Raw genomic sequence first — 15,926 nt, 5'->3', positions numbered from 1 at the left:
CATAGTTAAACAAAACATGTTTTCGCGTAATAATAAAGCTAAAACAGCTTTTCATGTGCTGTTTTAGTAGAAAATGAATCATTGTAACAGACGGAACGGTACTTGCCAAGCGCGTGGCCGGCAAGCGCGTCTTCAAGGTGTCCTGTCTTTACGAGAACGATGCCAATCCGAATCCACAATATACCAGCATTCCCATGCATACCACAGCGCAGCAGCGCCAGATTTCCCTCTAGGTAATGTAGTGAGAAACTCTATGCCTGTAGTAATTACTGTATATGGAACTCTATGGGCATTCCCGCGCATACCGCAGCGCCAGATTTCCCTCTAGGTAATATAGTGAGAAACTCTACACAAGACGGCGAAAAAAAAAATTCAGTTTCGGTTCTGGTTCTCGCGTCATTTGTCGCATTTATCCGCAACCTGAAGGCAACCCCGACTTCCGGTCGTCCGCAACGGCTACAGCCCACAGCTTCCGCTTAGCGGTCCGCTTTCCTTGGCATACGGCTTGACGCATATGGTAGCCGACACCGGGTGCAACAGAAACTCCTCGTCCACAATGACGGCTCGCTTCGTGCTGCCGCCGATACAGGACAACCCCAATGGATGGGGTCCCTGCGCCATACCTCAGAAATACCAGGACATGCCGTACCAGCCGTTCGCCAAGAGCGACCGTCTCGGCAAGGTGAGGCTTAGCGAAGTGCCGCCGGCATGCTCGCCACACGTTTACAGCCGGCCTCTTGCGGTCGCCGATCGCGATGCGTCGTCGCATGTGCTCCGTGTTTGACGGGCCTCGCGTACGTTTGCGCAGGTGGCTGACTGGACGGGAACCACGTATCAGGACAGGAGAGCGGCCAGTGAGTCTTCTCCTCTGTCTGAATGATGTGTTGTGACGTGCGACACATTCCGTGCATCGCTGAAGTGACGCACCGTCTCTGTGAACATCTTTACCGTCCGACACGCGATCGCTGTGAAGTGCGGATATTACCTCTGCGGGCCGAGGTTTCCGCAGTTTTGTGAAGCGAGCATGAGCGTCGTGGAGTGCGGTCGGGTCATTGCACCGCAGCCGCCTGGTGTGCGAATCGTCAACGCGATCCCACTAATTTGCTGGCTAACAAAGCTTGCGCAACAGCTTGCTGTGACAACATGAATTTTGACAATGTCTGCTTGCCCCTATTTAATTTCTTTAATTTCTCTATAGATATACTATATGGTATTCTAAAGAGAGTGAGAGTGAAGGTAGAAAAAATAAACCCATCAAAATCCATCATGTCGCACTGACATACAGTGCTGGCATCACAATGCGAAATTAAGGAAATGGGACTTTTAGCCTTTATTTTCTCTTCTAGTAGTAAATCCTTGCAATGAGATAAAGGAAAATACAGTTTTGTCTAAGAATGCTTTACGAGTCTGAACTGATCAGTTGTTTCTATTTAGTGTTTCTCTAAGCTAGTCACTAAAATTCAATGTCATAGCAGTGAACCTGCTGCTCACTGAGTCTTTTAGCCCGTACATAGCCCGTACATTTGCTCTGTACATATTCCTCCTGTCCCATCTTGGGGTCTGGCCACATTAGCCGAGTGCCTTGCAAACCTTTGTGAATTTCCCCGCACGTCCGCTTGCCTCCTTCTTCTGTGACCTTACCCTCCATCATTGCAGACAAGTACTCATCGCAATTTGGGTCGGGCACTCAGTACGCATACTACCATGACGAAGACGAGAGCACCTTCCAGCTGGTGGACACCACACGCATGCACAAGCCAATGCACCAACGTGGCCGCTTCCGTATGAACCAGGTGAGCAGCATTTCCTCTGAGCGATTCGTGGATTCGCACTGTCCACTCGAGAGGACAAGGATGGGCCAGACACATTGACAACCATCCCATTTCCCCAATTGCTAGAGGGTTACAAGAGTCTTCATATGCCGCAGTAAACTCGCGATCATGAAGAATCACCCACTCAATTGCATCTGTCGACTGTTGGCCGGGCTTATCACATCAAACGCACGGAAGGAAAGAGAAAGCTATCTTTTATATGTTTGTTTGTGTTGTATGTGAGATTGTGGGCTCCCAGCTACATTTAGAGGAATAATATTAGGCTCACGTGTTCGCAGCTGCACTGTCTACAGATTGCAAGCCGTACTTAAGAAGTGTTGCAGTGCTCCTTTAAAAAATTAGCTGAGGCCCAGCAATAGAAATTAGCACAATATGTGGGATATTGGAATCTCGCATGAACACTGTGGAAGAAGTTCTTGCACTGTAGAGTCTTAAGTCAGCTTGACTCTAAACCTAGCCAGCAATGCAGCAAATTCCATTTTGTAAGATGTGGGAGCACATCAGACTTGCATGTCATGAAATGTAAAGTACCACGGGCTTCAATCTTTATTCCCCCACTTGATCTTTGTGTAAGCAAGTGTTGTAGCATTGACACCTACTTGATGCATGCCCTACACTAATGATGGAAATGCATTATTCCATAGAAAGAAATTTCATTCTTGGTTATTCATGTTGTTTCCTGCCTCACCAGGAACTCTGAAATTAGTAGTGGTATTTTATGTGAGCGTAAGGTAGTAAAGAATTTGAATTGGCCACCTGAGCCTCGAGTTCGTGGGCAATGCTTCTCCCAATGTCCATTACGCACGAGTGTTGTCCTGCACACAAGCAAACTTTTGAAATGTGAAAAGAAAAAAAAAGAAAGGGGAATTTTTAATTATTTACATTAAATTATTTAAGTAGGAAAAAAATTTGTGAATACAAACTGTAGGCTTGGGATTTATTTCTGAAGTGTCATTTTGGATGCAAACTGTCTGAGTAATATTTTCAGTGTCTGCATTTATTATCAGCTGAAAACAGACGATACAAACACAACATGAAGGAGGTATATTGTGTCAGTCTTTAGTTTATTTAGACTTGTGCTGACACCAGCCATCTGGCGATTTTTCATTTGCGTCCTAGTTTAGAGCAAGACTATTTTTGAAAGAATGCAACCACAGTTGCTGCTCGATCATTCATAGCTTAATTTGTCAGACTGATTGGCTGTGCAGACACTACCTGTGTTACACTAACATCGACTTATAGAACAAATGCATTATGGCAGCTGAAATATCAGTGTCCATTACATGAACAAACTTCCTAAGCGTCTGTTTGTCTGTGGTACAAATCATTCTTGGGTAGAGTGCCTGTTTACAATGTCCCTGTGGAACGAAGCCTACAAACCTTTAATAATACAGTCAGCTCCTTGAGTAATTAGACAGTTTTTAGTATCTTTCACCAAATTTTTGTATTCATTGGCTTTCAACTGTTGCATTTTATCGAATTTTAAAGCTGGCAGGTTGGCTCTTAAGCGCTCTAGCTTAACAACCTTCCCATATTTACCATCCCCCTTCTGTAACACACTATAAATAGGGGGTACTATAGAGGGTACTATAAATAGAGGGTGCTGTAAATAAATAAATGCATGTGGCAAGAATGGGAAGAAGAGGAACTGAGGGGCTCGATCTTCCCAACCGTTTGAATCCAACAGACAATGAAGCCATGGAAGCCACTGAGGAAGCATAGAAATAAAAAGGAAAAGCAGAACTGGAAGCTATGCCAGCATCAACCTGTAGCAGATGTATTTCCGGTGGTACAACTTCTGTGTTGTTGTCATCCGCCTTGAGGTTGTCGCTTGACCATCTGGTGGTTTTTCAGCAACGCAACATGCGGAGCCGTGAGCGGCAGAAGCTGGTGCAACAGCAGCAGCTCCAGGTGCTCTCCAAGTCGGCCAAAGGTCGTGAACGGTGAGCCTCTCCCCTTTGGTCTCTGTCCTGGCGTTGTCGCATGTAGGCAATGCAGACCGAACGGTGGTTGGTTAGCCTGTTCATAATGTCATGTGTCCGCATTGCCAGCACAGTTTGTGATTAGTAAGTCAACCATAATGGCAGGTTTCCTGTTGTCTGGAAAGAAATTGACGTTTAACGGACCAAAGCAACACATTGGCTTTCAGAAACGCCGAACGAGTGTTCATCCAGCTGGGTTTTATGTATATATATGTGTGTGTGCATCGCAATCCAACAACATGAGTATTTGTTTATGCCGCTACCATTAAAATGTGGCCACCATGGCTGAGGATTGAACCGATGTCCTTATGTTCAGCAGGAAAACTCTATAGCCACTGATCCACTGCTGCAGGTACTCATTTGCATACCTGCCGCCAAGTTTTCCACAATGTTAACGAATCTGTGCCCATTCTATGATTTTACTAATGTTGCATCATGTTTTGCGAAAAATTCTGTTTGTGAAAAAGTGTGGCTAGTGAGCACAACCATACACTTGGAAGTCTTCTAATGGTGGAAGGACACCACAGGCATACTTGCTTCAAGCAAGTTTATTCTGACAGCTTCCTGGAGCCTTCGGAATTAGCAACAACAAAGTTGCTGAAATAGTTGCTGGGATATAAAAAACAATGTTTTACTCGTCAGTCTCTGCACTTCCAAGTTTGGCGCTGCTTGTGCGCTGTATCCGAAGATAAATCATCATTAATAAATTGTGTATGTGACCTATGAAAGGTAAACACTGGGCACACATTTAAAACATGCATGCTATTGCCCCCTGCCCATGTCGTGTCTGTGGTAATTTTACGAATGTTACAAGTTCACAGCTTGTCAGGTACTCATTTGATAATGTCACATTTGTTTTCATTTGTTTATGTAAGGTCCATGGTCACACTTTGTTTAGCTTTGTTAGTTTGAGAACATTCTTAAAGCGTAAAGCCGTGTTTGGCTCTTTCACCCGTTTTCTTGGATGGACTTTCTTCGCCAGAGCAAAAGGCGCATGCTCTTGTGCAACCAAGCGGCAAGGCATGTTCATCGTAAAATTCCAGCTAGATCTTTAAGATGCATGTGCGTTTACACGAGAGTTTTTTGACGTTTGATGATTTAGATGCTCCGATTGGTGATGGCAATTACGGCTTGTTGTCGCGTTGTTCTGCCACCTGGGCTGATGGTTGCAGGGTATATCCATCGCCGAAGTCTGGTACGCATCTCTTGTTGACGTGTGCCATTTCATCTTGCCAGCTCACCAAAGTACCAAAGCCTCGCTTAGACCGACTCCCACAGTGTGCGTGATCTGCACAATCTTAAAGCGTATGGTCAATCGAGTACCTGGCCTCGGAGTAAGTGAGTGGGATAGGAAGCATAAGTGTGCAGCCATCGTCATGGTGTCATGCCATCAACAGTAAAACCTTGTTGATATCCGGTTTCACATGATTTTCGGGTGCCAACAATCGTGGTTGGTAAGGAAAAAAAATTACCAATACAGTTAAATTTCTTTTTTATCTATTAATACCGTTCCAAAAAACATTATCTTCTGATACCAACTTTCAATATGTCACCAAATTGCGATCATGTGATATGTCTTCTAGCAACTAGAGCCCATGTGAACAAAAAAAAAAGGCGCAACGCACGCGTGACCGAGAGCAGTAGGCGTCCGCAGTGGCAGCTTCCCTGCAGTACTTCCCCACCTGCATCGCGTGAAAATGCTGCCACGCCCCCGGTTTCCTGTTATGGTACCAGTGAATCTCCTCGCGGATTGTCACGTGTCACCCTCGACAGCTGTGTTGCCACTGCAATAAGCATTTTCGCCTATCTGTTCACATAGCCGCCATGGTGGCGTAGTGGCTTTGGTGTTGCATTGCTAGGCCCGAGATTGTGGGAAGAAATTCTGGCGACCTGCATTTTTATGGAGCCGAAATGCAAGAATGCTCGCGCACCATGCATTGGGTGCACGGTAAAGGACCCCAGGAGGTCGAAATTAATCCAGAACCATCTAAAGCGGCATGTCTCATAATCATATCATGGTTTTGGCACCTAAAACACCAGAATTCAATTCTGTTTTAAATCTTTCACAGTGCATGTGGCATAGGAAGCGTACTGCATGCTTTTAATAGGCGATAACCCTATGTGCCTGCGGCGGCACGAAGTGACCATCATGTTTCACTCTGGTGGCATTGTATTCTGATATTGCCCACCAGCTCTATTTCCCATCACCGTCTTAAGACAGTAGGTGTCATGGGCCACTCTTGCCTCACTAGCTAGACGTGCCTTTGCGTCTTGGGCCGCAAAGATTCTCGCTGAGTGGGCACGCAAGAACTTCCTGCCGGAATGCTCCACCCAAAGGAGCTGCTGACTCTGGCCGAATTAAAATAATGCGAACGCAAGCTTGCCAAAGCCACAAGAGCGACATTGCGCGTCTCTGGCCGCTAGTGCCTCAGCAGGTCGGCAGACATTGGTGCCTTGTGCTACAGGGACTCATGCAACAGTTCACATTACGTAGATGTCAATTACAATTGACTCTGCCGAATTTTTCAGTGACCTTGGATCTTACGTTTTCCCGGGTAGTACCTTATTTACTCATATGTAACATGACCACAATTTTAACGCGAGGGTCCACTTTGCATTCGCACAAAATAAACAAGAAAAATGAAACCGTGAATGTAACGTGAGATGAATGGAAGAAATGGTACCTTTATTCAAGAAATCACAGTATGGAAATAAGTTCTCTTCCCTTATCGTCGTCTTGGGGGGTATTCTTGGGCGATCCATTTCGGAGCTAGCTTCACTTCCGCTATATTTTGCGTGACACCGAAAGCGTCCCAAACAGTTGTTTTTTAGCACTTAGCCAGGCTCATTATCAGTGCCAAGAGGACTATCGGCCGTATATGTCAAGGGGTTTGGTGCCAGGACGAGCTAAGTCTCACGAAAGCGAAACTATCTCCGTAAGTCATCACACGAGATCACGTCATCTTCAAGCTTGTTTGAGATTAAGTATTTCCAGGCACGTAGCCAGGATTTTCTTTTTGGGGGGGGTGGGGGGGGGGGGCATTATTCTCTGTTAAGTTTCGCATGCTTGGGGCATAATAATACTACTACAGTATAATTTCGTTACAATAAACTTCTCAGGACCCTAATAAACATCGCAGGAAAAAATGTCGCAGTTGCACCCGAAAAGTGAAGCATCAATTGAGATAGCAAATTAGTAGATAGCTATACGAAATAAGGATAGTAGTTTTATTGGCCGTATAAATTTGTAAACATTTGCTTACTAACTAAATTAACAAGCACACTGTCACACGCGCACAGGTAAACATGAACATATCTCGCTCGATGACCGCGGAAACTCGCTGAAAAATGCTGGAGTAAGGAATTGCAGCATTAGCAACGAGCAAATTGACCTTTGTACAGCTTTCGCTTCAACGCGAACGAAACATAGAAAGCACATTGCATACGAAGCTACTGGCACTATGCGCAGTCTGCAAACATCACAGATCACTTTGGAAATGAGGCCCACACAGGCGCGCACTTTGGCCACGTCGCAGATTGCTTTCAAGATATGGTGCCAGCATGGCCGCGCCTTAAGCAGCAGCCGCCGGAGAAAAACATCCCCCCCCCCCCACCCCTCCCTCTGCCTCACCCCCGTGCGCGACAGGAGAGGGTGAGCATCTGCCCCGTCTTCCTCGCTCGCGCATGCGAGATTGAGCCACGTTCGCTGGCTCACCCTCGCATGCTTTCGCTGGCACATACAGCATGCGGCGCACGGCGACAATTCTATAGCCCTTGAGCTTTATACGGAACCTCGCGTGAGAGAAGCGACCTGCAACAGAGGTGTTGGCCATGCCTGGCCAGGCGCAAATGCGCCGCTCTCCAGTCAGGCCTAAAGAAAGGGCCGCAGATGGAAAAAGCAAAGCAGCGCGGCGGCACCAATGTTGCTAACGCGCTGCGGCGCACTAGCACCATAGAGAAAGGATTCGACAAGAGTGGACATTCCCATAGAGCCCAGTGGCCGAATTGACTGCAGCATACCAAGCCACCGGCATTAACACCTGAGCCACACTTCCAGTTTCGGTTTCATGTGCGCGTTTTGAATGCTAAATGGAATGCGTTATGCCGGCTGCGCTGATCGATGCTTTTTTTTAATCTCTTCTACAGCTCAGCCGCGCACAGTCTTCATGCGAAATCGTTTTATTATTAAGTAAAAATGATTGTGAACGATCTTTACAAGCCTCCATTGAATATGTGCCACGTGCAATTTCCTAAAGACGCAAGACGCCTTGTGAAATGAGGAAAAAGGCGCCTTGTGAAATGAGGAAATGTTTATTTTATTCTATATAAATGGTCGTTGTGGGCTTTTTGTTGTGGCACCAGGTAAGCAGCAGTAGTTCCCATTCGAACCTCCACCGGATGACATCAGCTGAAAAAGAGTAAATTACAAGCATGTGTCATTTTGGTATTAACACATACGAATAATGCATGTAGAGGCGAAACGTGCAAAAGTGGTGAATGGGCGGCATTACAAACAAAAGCAGTTCACTTTTACATACATGGCATAGAAAATACCCAACTCATTTCAAACAATACCGTACATACCACGAAAACATCCTATTTCCAAGCATTCCTCTCTTCCCGGGACTTATTTCCTCCATTTTAAGAGCATGAATACACGGACTACTGCATGTTTTCAAAAAAACTTGGCTACAATCGACCTGATAGTACGCTACGAATGCACAGAGGTGACGACAACCCAATCCCTCAACCAGACCATGCTGGATGCTCGCAGAATTTTCGCTACTCGCACTCAAGACAAATGTGTGGGTGCAAAGCCCGTGTTCAGTCGTTCAGAAGACAGAATTTTCAAGTTACAAGTTCTTGGTATTTGAGTTCCTTGGCATTATCTTTTGCGTGTTCTGCCTGTGCATGCAACGCTCTCCCGTGTTATTGCTCTTTGCAATTGCTCGTCGCGTTTTCGACAAGCGTGAGCACCGAAAGAATGTTTAAGTTGTTGCGGGGCCATAAAAATTGTTACAAACTATTTGCAGTAAGATTCAGCATGCGCCAAACTAACTTTGTCACCATGGCCGAGCTGCTTGTCGCTGCGTCACGACAGGCGTGGTGAGTGTGCCTTCAAGTTATCCCAAAATGCAACGAAATTAATTATAATCATGTTGGGGGTCAGAGAAAGTGTCACGAGCTTGTCCCAGTAAGATTCAGTACAGGCGAAAGATCTGGCCAGATAGCCGAGCTGCTTTTCGCTAGCCGCGTCACAATGCCAGGCGTGGCCACTACGCTTGGAAAGTACCGCAAAAAGTAACGAAATAAGTTACAGTAATGTTGGGGATTAGAGAAAGTGCCAAAACTTGTCCCAGCAAGATTCAATACACGCAAAATTGCATCACAGGGCCCTGTGCGAGACCAGTGTCCCCAAAAGCTACCAAAGTAAGTTAAAATAATGTTGGGGCTCATAGAAAGCACTGCAAGCATCTCCCAGTACGAGTCATTAATTCAACTTAAGGGCACCACGACGGCCGAGCTGTTTTACGCTGTGTCACAAGTCTCCGTAAGCCCAATTGCTTGAAATGCGTTGCAGACTGTCGAACAAAATTTCTCACCTTGCCGTAGTCCAATAGTGCAGTGGTGCCATGTCGAAGTGCAGAAGGAACGCAAGAATTTGCAGGGAGCCCAACAAACCAAGTTAAATCCAAGAGTAGAAAAACAGCCAGCTGGGTCGCCAAACAGGCCAACGCTCAGATGTGCAGCCGGTCTCGCTCGCTTCAGTGGTGTGTCGGACGAATGACGCATGCGCCTGGCGCATTGTTCGCCTGTCGCTAGGCAACGGAAGAAAAGTGAGCCGCAAAGTGTAATTCAATTTATATGCAAATATTTTTAGTTTTGCCAGGAAACAATAAATAAAATGAAATAATGTCTTAACTTCATTTCACATTCTCTCTTTTTTTTTTTTTTTTTTCGAAGCTCGCGGCAGCAAACGGTCAGCGTTAATAGTAGCATGATGTATTTCCTGTCGCCACTTTTCGCCTAGTGCCCCCTCTTGTTGAAATCCTTTCTCTATGCTAGGACTCTCACTATCCACAGTGACGCGGAGTTCGAATTATCGGTGGCAGTGTGTATTTCAGTGTGAATTAGTGGGATGTGTTACATATTGCTTTCAATACATTGCTGGATGGACCGCGGCTGCTACTTCTCATTATCGAAAATTTCGAATTAACAAGCTTTAACTGTAAGTGGGTTCAACTGTATAGGCATTCTTACAGGTATTTAAAGATATTCATAAATCTGAAAACTTCCTTAATGTGATGTTCGTAGTAACAAGACTTGAGAGTACTACCTTGAGCAGGCCCTTGGTTTACCTGAAGGCATGTCCTATCCTGTGCTTGTCTGGCGCGGGCGTTCGAAGGATATGCACCTTTGTTTGTAGGCGACGCGCCAGGCATAAAAAGGAGCAGGGTGCCAGCCAGAAAAATTTCGGGGAGAGGGGAGGCTGAAGCTCGGTAGCCCTCCCTCCCGTTCCCTGGCTATGCCACTGGGTACATCGAAAGAGGCCGCACGACCATTTCATTCAGGGGCGGAACCAGGCCCCTATGAGGTCCAGAATTCTTCCAAGCGGCTGTGAATTGGCCTTCTGCTGGTCCGGCCATCTGTGAATCAACGACGTCAAGCCACCGAGCAATGGCGGAGTTTCCCTCCTTCTCGGCCATCAAAATTGCTTGTCTCTCGAAGCGGGCATCATATCGAATAATCGGAGTCACAGTGTGAAAGACCACAGGTTTATGCAGCATCATAACTGTAACACCAGTCACCAGTACAGTGAAAATGGCGTCGATTCCAAGGAGAAAAACAAGTTTTGACTTCAGTCGAGTTCTCTACACTTTAAAAACAGTTGCACCCTTTGGGGTGTATATTTGCCGTACAATAGTTGTCATCTGTCTTGCCCACATTTCCTTTCTTTAACACTGTGAGCCCGGTACTTTCCAGTTACTAACGGCATGCAGGTTATCAGCATGGCAGAGCATTCTCGACAGGAAAGTAACGAACGCAGCGTTTTCAAGAAATGAACTGCACGCAAGACAGGTGATGGTTATTGTTGGGTGGCAAATATACACCCCAAATGGTGCAGCTGTTTTTAGAGTGTATGGACTGGATTGAGATGTAAAGGTACAGGCTGCCAACGTAACGCTAAAAACTGCTGAATTTAGGATATTTGTTTTATAATTTGCAAATTCTGCCATTATTCAAATGTAATGCAAGGGTGTAGTTCCACCAACGAAAATCATGTAAAGAAGCTCATGTTAATACGGTACGCATTTCCTAACATTTTCCCACCCCGGAAACGTGTATATGAACAAGGTTCCACTGTACCGAAACTTCCCAAATATAATTTGTGCTGCTATCATCAGACATTTATCGACGTCAGCAGTGGACTTGAAAGGTATTGCCAGTGTGTCAATTTAACTTCTCCACTCTGCGTAAGCTATTCGCTTACTTTGACAATCATCTGTAGGGGTTCCTGCAACATCTTTCTCTTCAATGGCTAAGAACAGTCTTCTGTGTGCATTGGGAGTGCCAACAGCAAGTGCACAATGACACGCTTGAACCTCAATATAGCAAATGTGGACATATCAGATATAATGAATCATAGAGTATAACGAAGCAAATTCAGTAAAGCGTATTGGTAATGCCTCTCTCTAATGCCTCTCTGCAATACCTATTGTCCCTCCCGGTATACCATTTTTATTTGAATACATGTATAAGGTGAAGTTTTTTCCAAGAATCCTTGGCCTTGAAGGCACCCCTTGCCTTATGTGCAAGGCTAAGAAATGCATTTACTGTCACGCCTATCTTTTCTCAGTTTTCAATCTTTTGAACACGCTTTTCCTTTTCCTCTTGTTTTTTGGTCTGCACCTGAGTTTATTACCATTGCATCATTTCATAACTGAGGCTTTGCAGTTTTCGTTAGCTAAACCTTTGTTTTGTGGCTGAATGTATTATGTTAGTTCCTTTTTTCTCACTTTTTTTCCTTTATGCAGTGCTTGCATATGGCAGGCCACCTCATACATGTGCCAGTGCAGCTCACTGCCGAATTGAACTTGGGGGGGTGGGGTCAGACTGTGTCAAGCTGCAGTTTGTGAGGCTTTATTCCGGTTACCTTTTTTCTCTGTTTAAGATGATTTGATTGATAGATTGAATATAGAGTTAAAAAGATTTTTAATCAATATATTACAATCTATAAGTGGTGAGACAAGGAGACACAATCTCTCCAATGCTATTCACTCCATGCTTCGAAGAACTATTCAAGCTATTAAACTGGGAAGGCTTAAGAGTGACGATCAACGGCAAATATCTCAGCTATCTTCACTTTGCAGGTGACATAGTCCTGTTCAACAATGCTGGAGACGAGTTACAACGAATGATTGAGAGAGTGTAAGAGTGGGGTTGAAGATTAATATGCAGAAGACAAAGATAATGATGAATAGCCTGGCAAGGGAACAAAAGTTCAGGATTGCCAGTCAGCCTCAAGAGTCTGTGAAGGAGTATGTTTACCTAGGTCAATGACTCACAGGAGACCCTGATCATGAGAAGTAAATTCACAGAAGAATAAAAATGGGTTGGAGAGCATATGGCAGGCATTGTCAGATCCTGACTGGAAGCTTACCATTATCATTAAGAAAAAAAAAAGATGTACAGCCAGTGCATTCTACCGGTGCTAACATATGGGGCATAAACTTGGAGACTGACAAAGAAGCTTGAGAACAAGTTAAGGACCGCGCAAAGAGCTGTGGAACGGGGAATGCTAGGTGTAATGTTGAGAGACGGGAAGAGATTGGTGTGGATCAGAGTGCAAACGAGAATAGCTGACATTCTAATCAACATTAAGAGAAAAAAAATGGAGCTGGGCACCCCATGTAATGCGTAGCTTATGACATTCTTTACTGGTCGATTCGGAGCACGATTTCTAGCTCCGTGGCAACAAATTCGAATTTCACTGGTCAATCTGGAGCGGGTTCACGCTTTCTGCTGGTCATTTCGGATCAAATTGCGCTGGATCGCTCTCACTTGCTCTACCACTGAGGCGCGGATTCGGGCGGAAATAGCTTGCGTCACTTCCATCTTCAAGCGAAGTCGGTATGCACAACATCGTGTTGCTTCGCAAAATGGCTGCGTTCGGTGCTGCTATATAGAGCTCGCGTTTAGCACCTGCTGTACGAAGCCTTCTTTGTACATTGTCCATGCACAATCCTAGTGGGTGCGACATCGAAATGGCAGACTCTGCGACTGCCGTGGTCAAATGCACACGGGGGACGACGACTTTGGTTGCCATGGAAGCATACAGAGCGGAAGTCAGGCATAGTTTTCGGAACCGGTTTGTGTGACGTGTACGCAGACTTCCTGTGTGATCCCCTGCGGAGCATTTTTGCATTCCGCTGGCCAATTCGAATTTGTGAAACCCGAGCGTTCGCTCGAGGATTTCGGCGGTCACTCCAAATCGACTAGTGAAAAACGCCATAAGATAACCGGTGGACCATTGGGATTACAGAACGGGTGCCAAGAGAAGGGAAGTGCAGTCGAGGACGGCAGAAGAATAGGTGGGACAATGAAATTAGGAAATTGCGGGCACTAGTTATAATCAGATGGCGCAGGACAGGGGTAATCTGAGATCGCAGGGAGGGGCCTTCGTCCTGTAGTGGACATAAAATATGATGATGATGATATTACACTGTGTAAAATGAAACAAACATATTGTGGAAAATGAAAAACATGATCACTATTAAAATTAAAAACATGATCTCCGAATTTCTAGTACTAACTCATCTTCACAGACAATGGTGACCCTCTGCGCTGGTCTTGTCCAATCTTCTGTGCAGGGAGCGTATGCAGCAGGTGCGCAAGTGGCAGAAGCAGATGCGCCAGAAGTTTGACAACAAGGGTGGCCAGGTGCCTGTCAAGCACCGTGAGGCCTCGGTGGCCGTGCGCCCCAGCTGGAAGGTGCTGGAGGAGATGGACTTCCCCCGGCTCTTCAAGCTCTCCCTGCCCGCCGTGGGCGAGGGGCACGACGTGTACCGGTGCGGCGCGGTCGAGTTCTACGACAAGGCCTACAACCTGGTCACCTGCAAGAACGAGCGGCCCCTGCAGCGCATCAACCGCATCTTCCACAAGGTCACCACCACCGACGACCCCATCATCCGACAGGTCGGTCCATGCGAGCGGCTCCTCTTCCCTCTTTCCTTCCCCAGCCACCGGGGGGCACATATATCGTGGTGGGAGTGACGAGAACCAGGTGTATTTGTGTTCCATACCGTTAACCCATACCGTATTTAGTCATTTAAGATGGACACTTTGTTTTTAGGATTTCTTTACAGGGGTGAGCCTTACACAGGGCCAGCATGTGGCTACTCGCTGGAGCCTTGAACTGCACTCGGACTGCTGTGCAAATTAGTGCAACCACTAGCAGGCGACTATTAACACATTTACAGTTGCCAGCATTTTTCAGGCTCTAGCGATGCTGTGAAAATGTCGGAATACTCGGGAACATTGAAAAAAAAAAACGTTGCGATGGTAAAATTGACTTTGTCTTCTAGAGCATCGGCACAGTGGAAAATTAGTTTGCAGACTTTCACTAAAAGTTCTCTTGAACTTTCGTGATATCTGGGGCCACAGGTGCGCTTTATGTTCACCCACCATACAGCTCGATATGTACCACAGGTTGCCATGGCCGGTAGTTTGGTTTGTGCTGCACAAAATCAGTCTGGAGCTTTGTTGGCTTTAGGCCCACAATACAGAATTAGTAAGCACTCATGGTAGAGTAAAACCTCGTTAATTTGGAAAGTGGACAATTCGGACTCGTCCTCTGGTCCTGAGACCCATGTGCAATATTTAGTGCAAACAAACTCTCGTTAATTTGGACGTATTTAACCGCACATAGGTTCATTCCGACTCCTCTCGGAGCTCGGCAAGTGCGGAGTGCCGTAAGTGTGTGATGCAAAAGAGCAAGAACAGCGCTAACATCCAACCAAAACGAAGTGGTGGAGTTGCCATCGCCATAGTCGTAAGCTGAAATCATGCATAAATGACAGCAGCGCCTGAACGCTTCGTCCCTGTTTGTGTCTTTAAAGTCTTTATTCTTGTGTTTACAGCCGCGTGCCTTCGCAACTGCGTAGTCGCCATCCATAAGCGCATTGATTGCGACCATGGTTTTGTCTCTGCAGTTGTGGCAAGCAGCAGTTTTGTTTTGACTTGGTGCATGCATTGGTCATGTGCCATCACAACCGTAAGGTTGCTGCTCATGATCGCACCGATGGCAACCACAGTTTCATCCGCAGCGTTTGCGGCAAACAGCAGTTTTGTTCAAACTCGGGTGCACAGCTGTCGAGGATGAAGAGCACCGGCTACACACAGACAGACAATCTGTTGGTAACCACCTCGCTGGTGAAAAAATTATCTGGATGTGCTCACGGTAGTGAAAAGCTTGTCTCAGATGAAAACGCGTGCCGTGGCTGCACGGCGAAGGGGGAAGTCACGAGACCTTCGCCGCTGCGAGTGCTAACCAGTCACGAGATGACGAGAATTGCTGCTTCCGAACTGGTTTTGTGCAAAATAGAAACAGGACTTGCTCATTCATTCAGCAAATAGTAGCACGTTGGTGAAGCAAGCATTTGTTTATTGTTTTCTTAAGTACCCTCGATAATTTGACATTCTGTTAATTAGGACATTTTCTTTTTAGGTCCCATGAAATTCACATTAATGATGTTTTATTGTAGTTGCTGGCTGATTACCTGCGGACCCAAACTTGACTTCACGCACGTCACTGTTCTTCAAGCCTGTGTGTTTATTCGGATTTCTGTTGCAAGCATATAAAAGTTGAAATACATGTTAAATACATGGGCTATTACAGTATTTTGACTTAGCTGCGGAATAATATAGTTCAGGTGGTTTAAAATCAACCTGTCACCCTTGTCAGGATTGGGGGCTCAATCCCATCGCTTGTGATGCGTTGTCAAGATTTCGAAGGTAGCTGGCCCATGCCGTCGTCCAACTTATCCACGCTGAGGACGTTGATGAAGGGAAGGACTGCTTCTCATCGAGAACGAGGAATATGGGTTTATTA

At 45.9% G+C, this 15,926-nt stretch overlaps 1 protein-coding gene across 1 annotated transcript in view; it reads left to right on the top strand.

The window, feature by feature from the left end:
• Nucleotides 1–468: 468 nt before the first annotated feature.
• eIF3d1 (eukaryotic translation initiation factor 3 subunit d1) overlaps nucleotides 469–15,926 on the top strand; it is a 63,768-nt gene continuing 48,310 nt past the window's right edge. Inside the window, exons 1-5 of the mRNA XM_050174191.3 lie at nucleotides 469–682; nucleotides 809–854; nucleotides 1,657–1,793; nucleotides 3,687–3,775; nucleotides 13,687–14,011. Coding sequence (XP_050030148.1) covers nucleotides 515–682; nucleotides 809–854; nucleotides 1,657–1,793; nucleotides 3,687–3,775; nucleotides 13,687–14,011 — 765 coding nt within the window. The 5' untranslated portion in view covers nucleotides 469–514. The remainder of the gene's footprint in view (nucleotides 683–808; nucleotides 855–1,656; nucleotides 1,794–3,686; nucleotides 3,776–13,686; nucleotides 14,012–15,926) is intronic.

This window comes from Dermacentor andersoni, chromosome 8 (assembly GCF_023375885.2).
Source record: "Dermacentor andersoni chromosome 8, qqDerAnde1_hic_scaffold, whole genome shotgun sequence".
In the NCBI taxonomy this organism is placed as follows: Eukaryota; Metazoa; Arthropoda; class Arachnida; order Ixodida; family Ixodidae; genus Dermacentor; species Dermacentor andersoni.
Note: the sequence above shows the minus strand (reverse complement) of the source record. Positions and strands in the feature narration are given on the sequence as shown.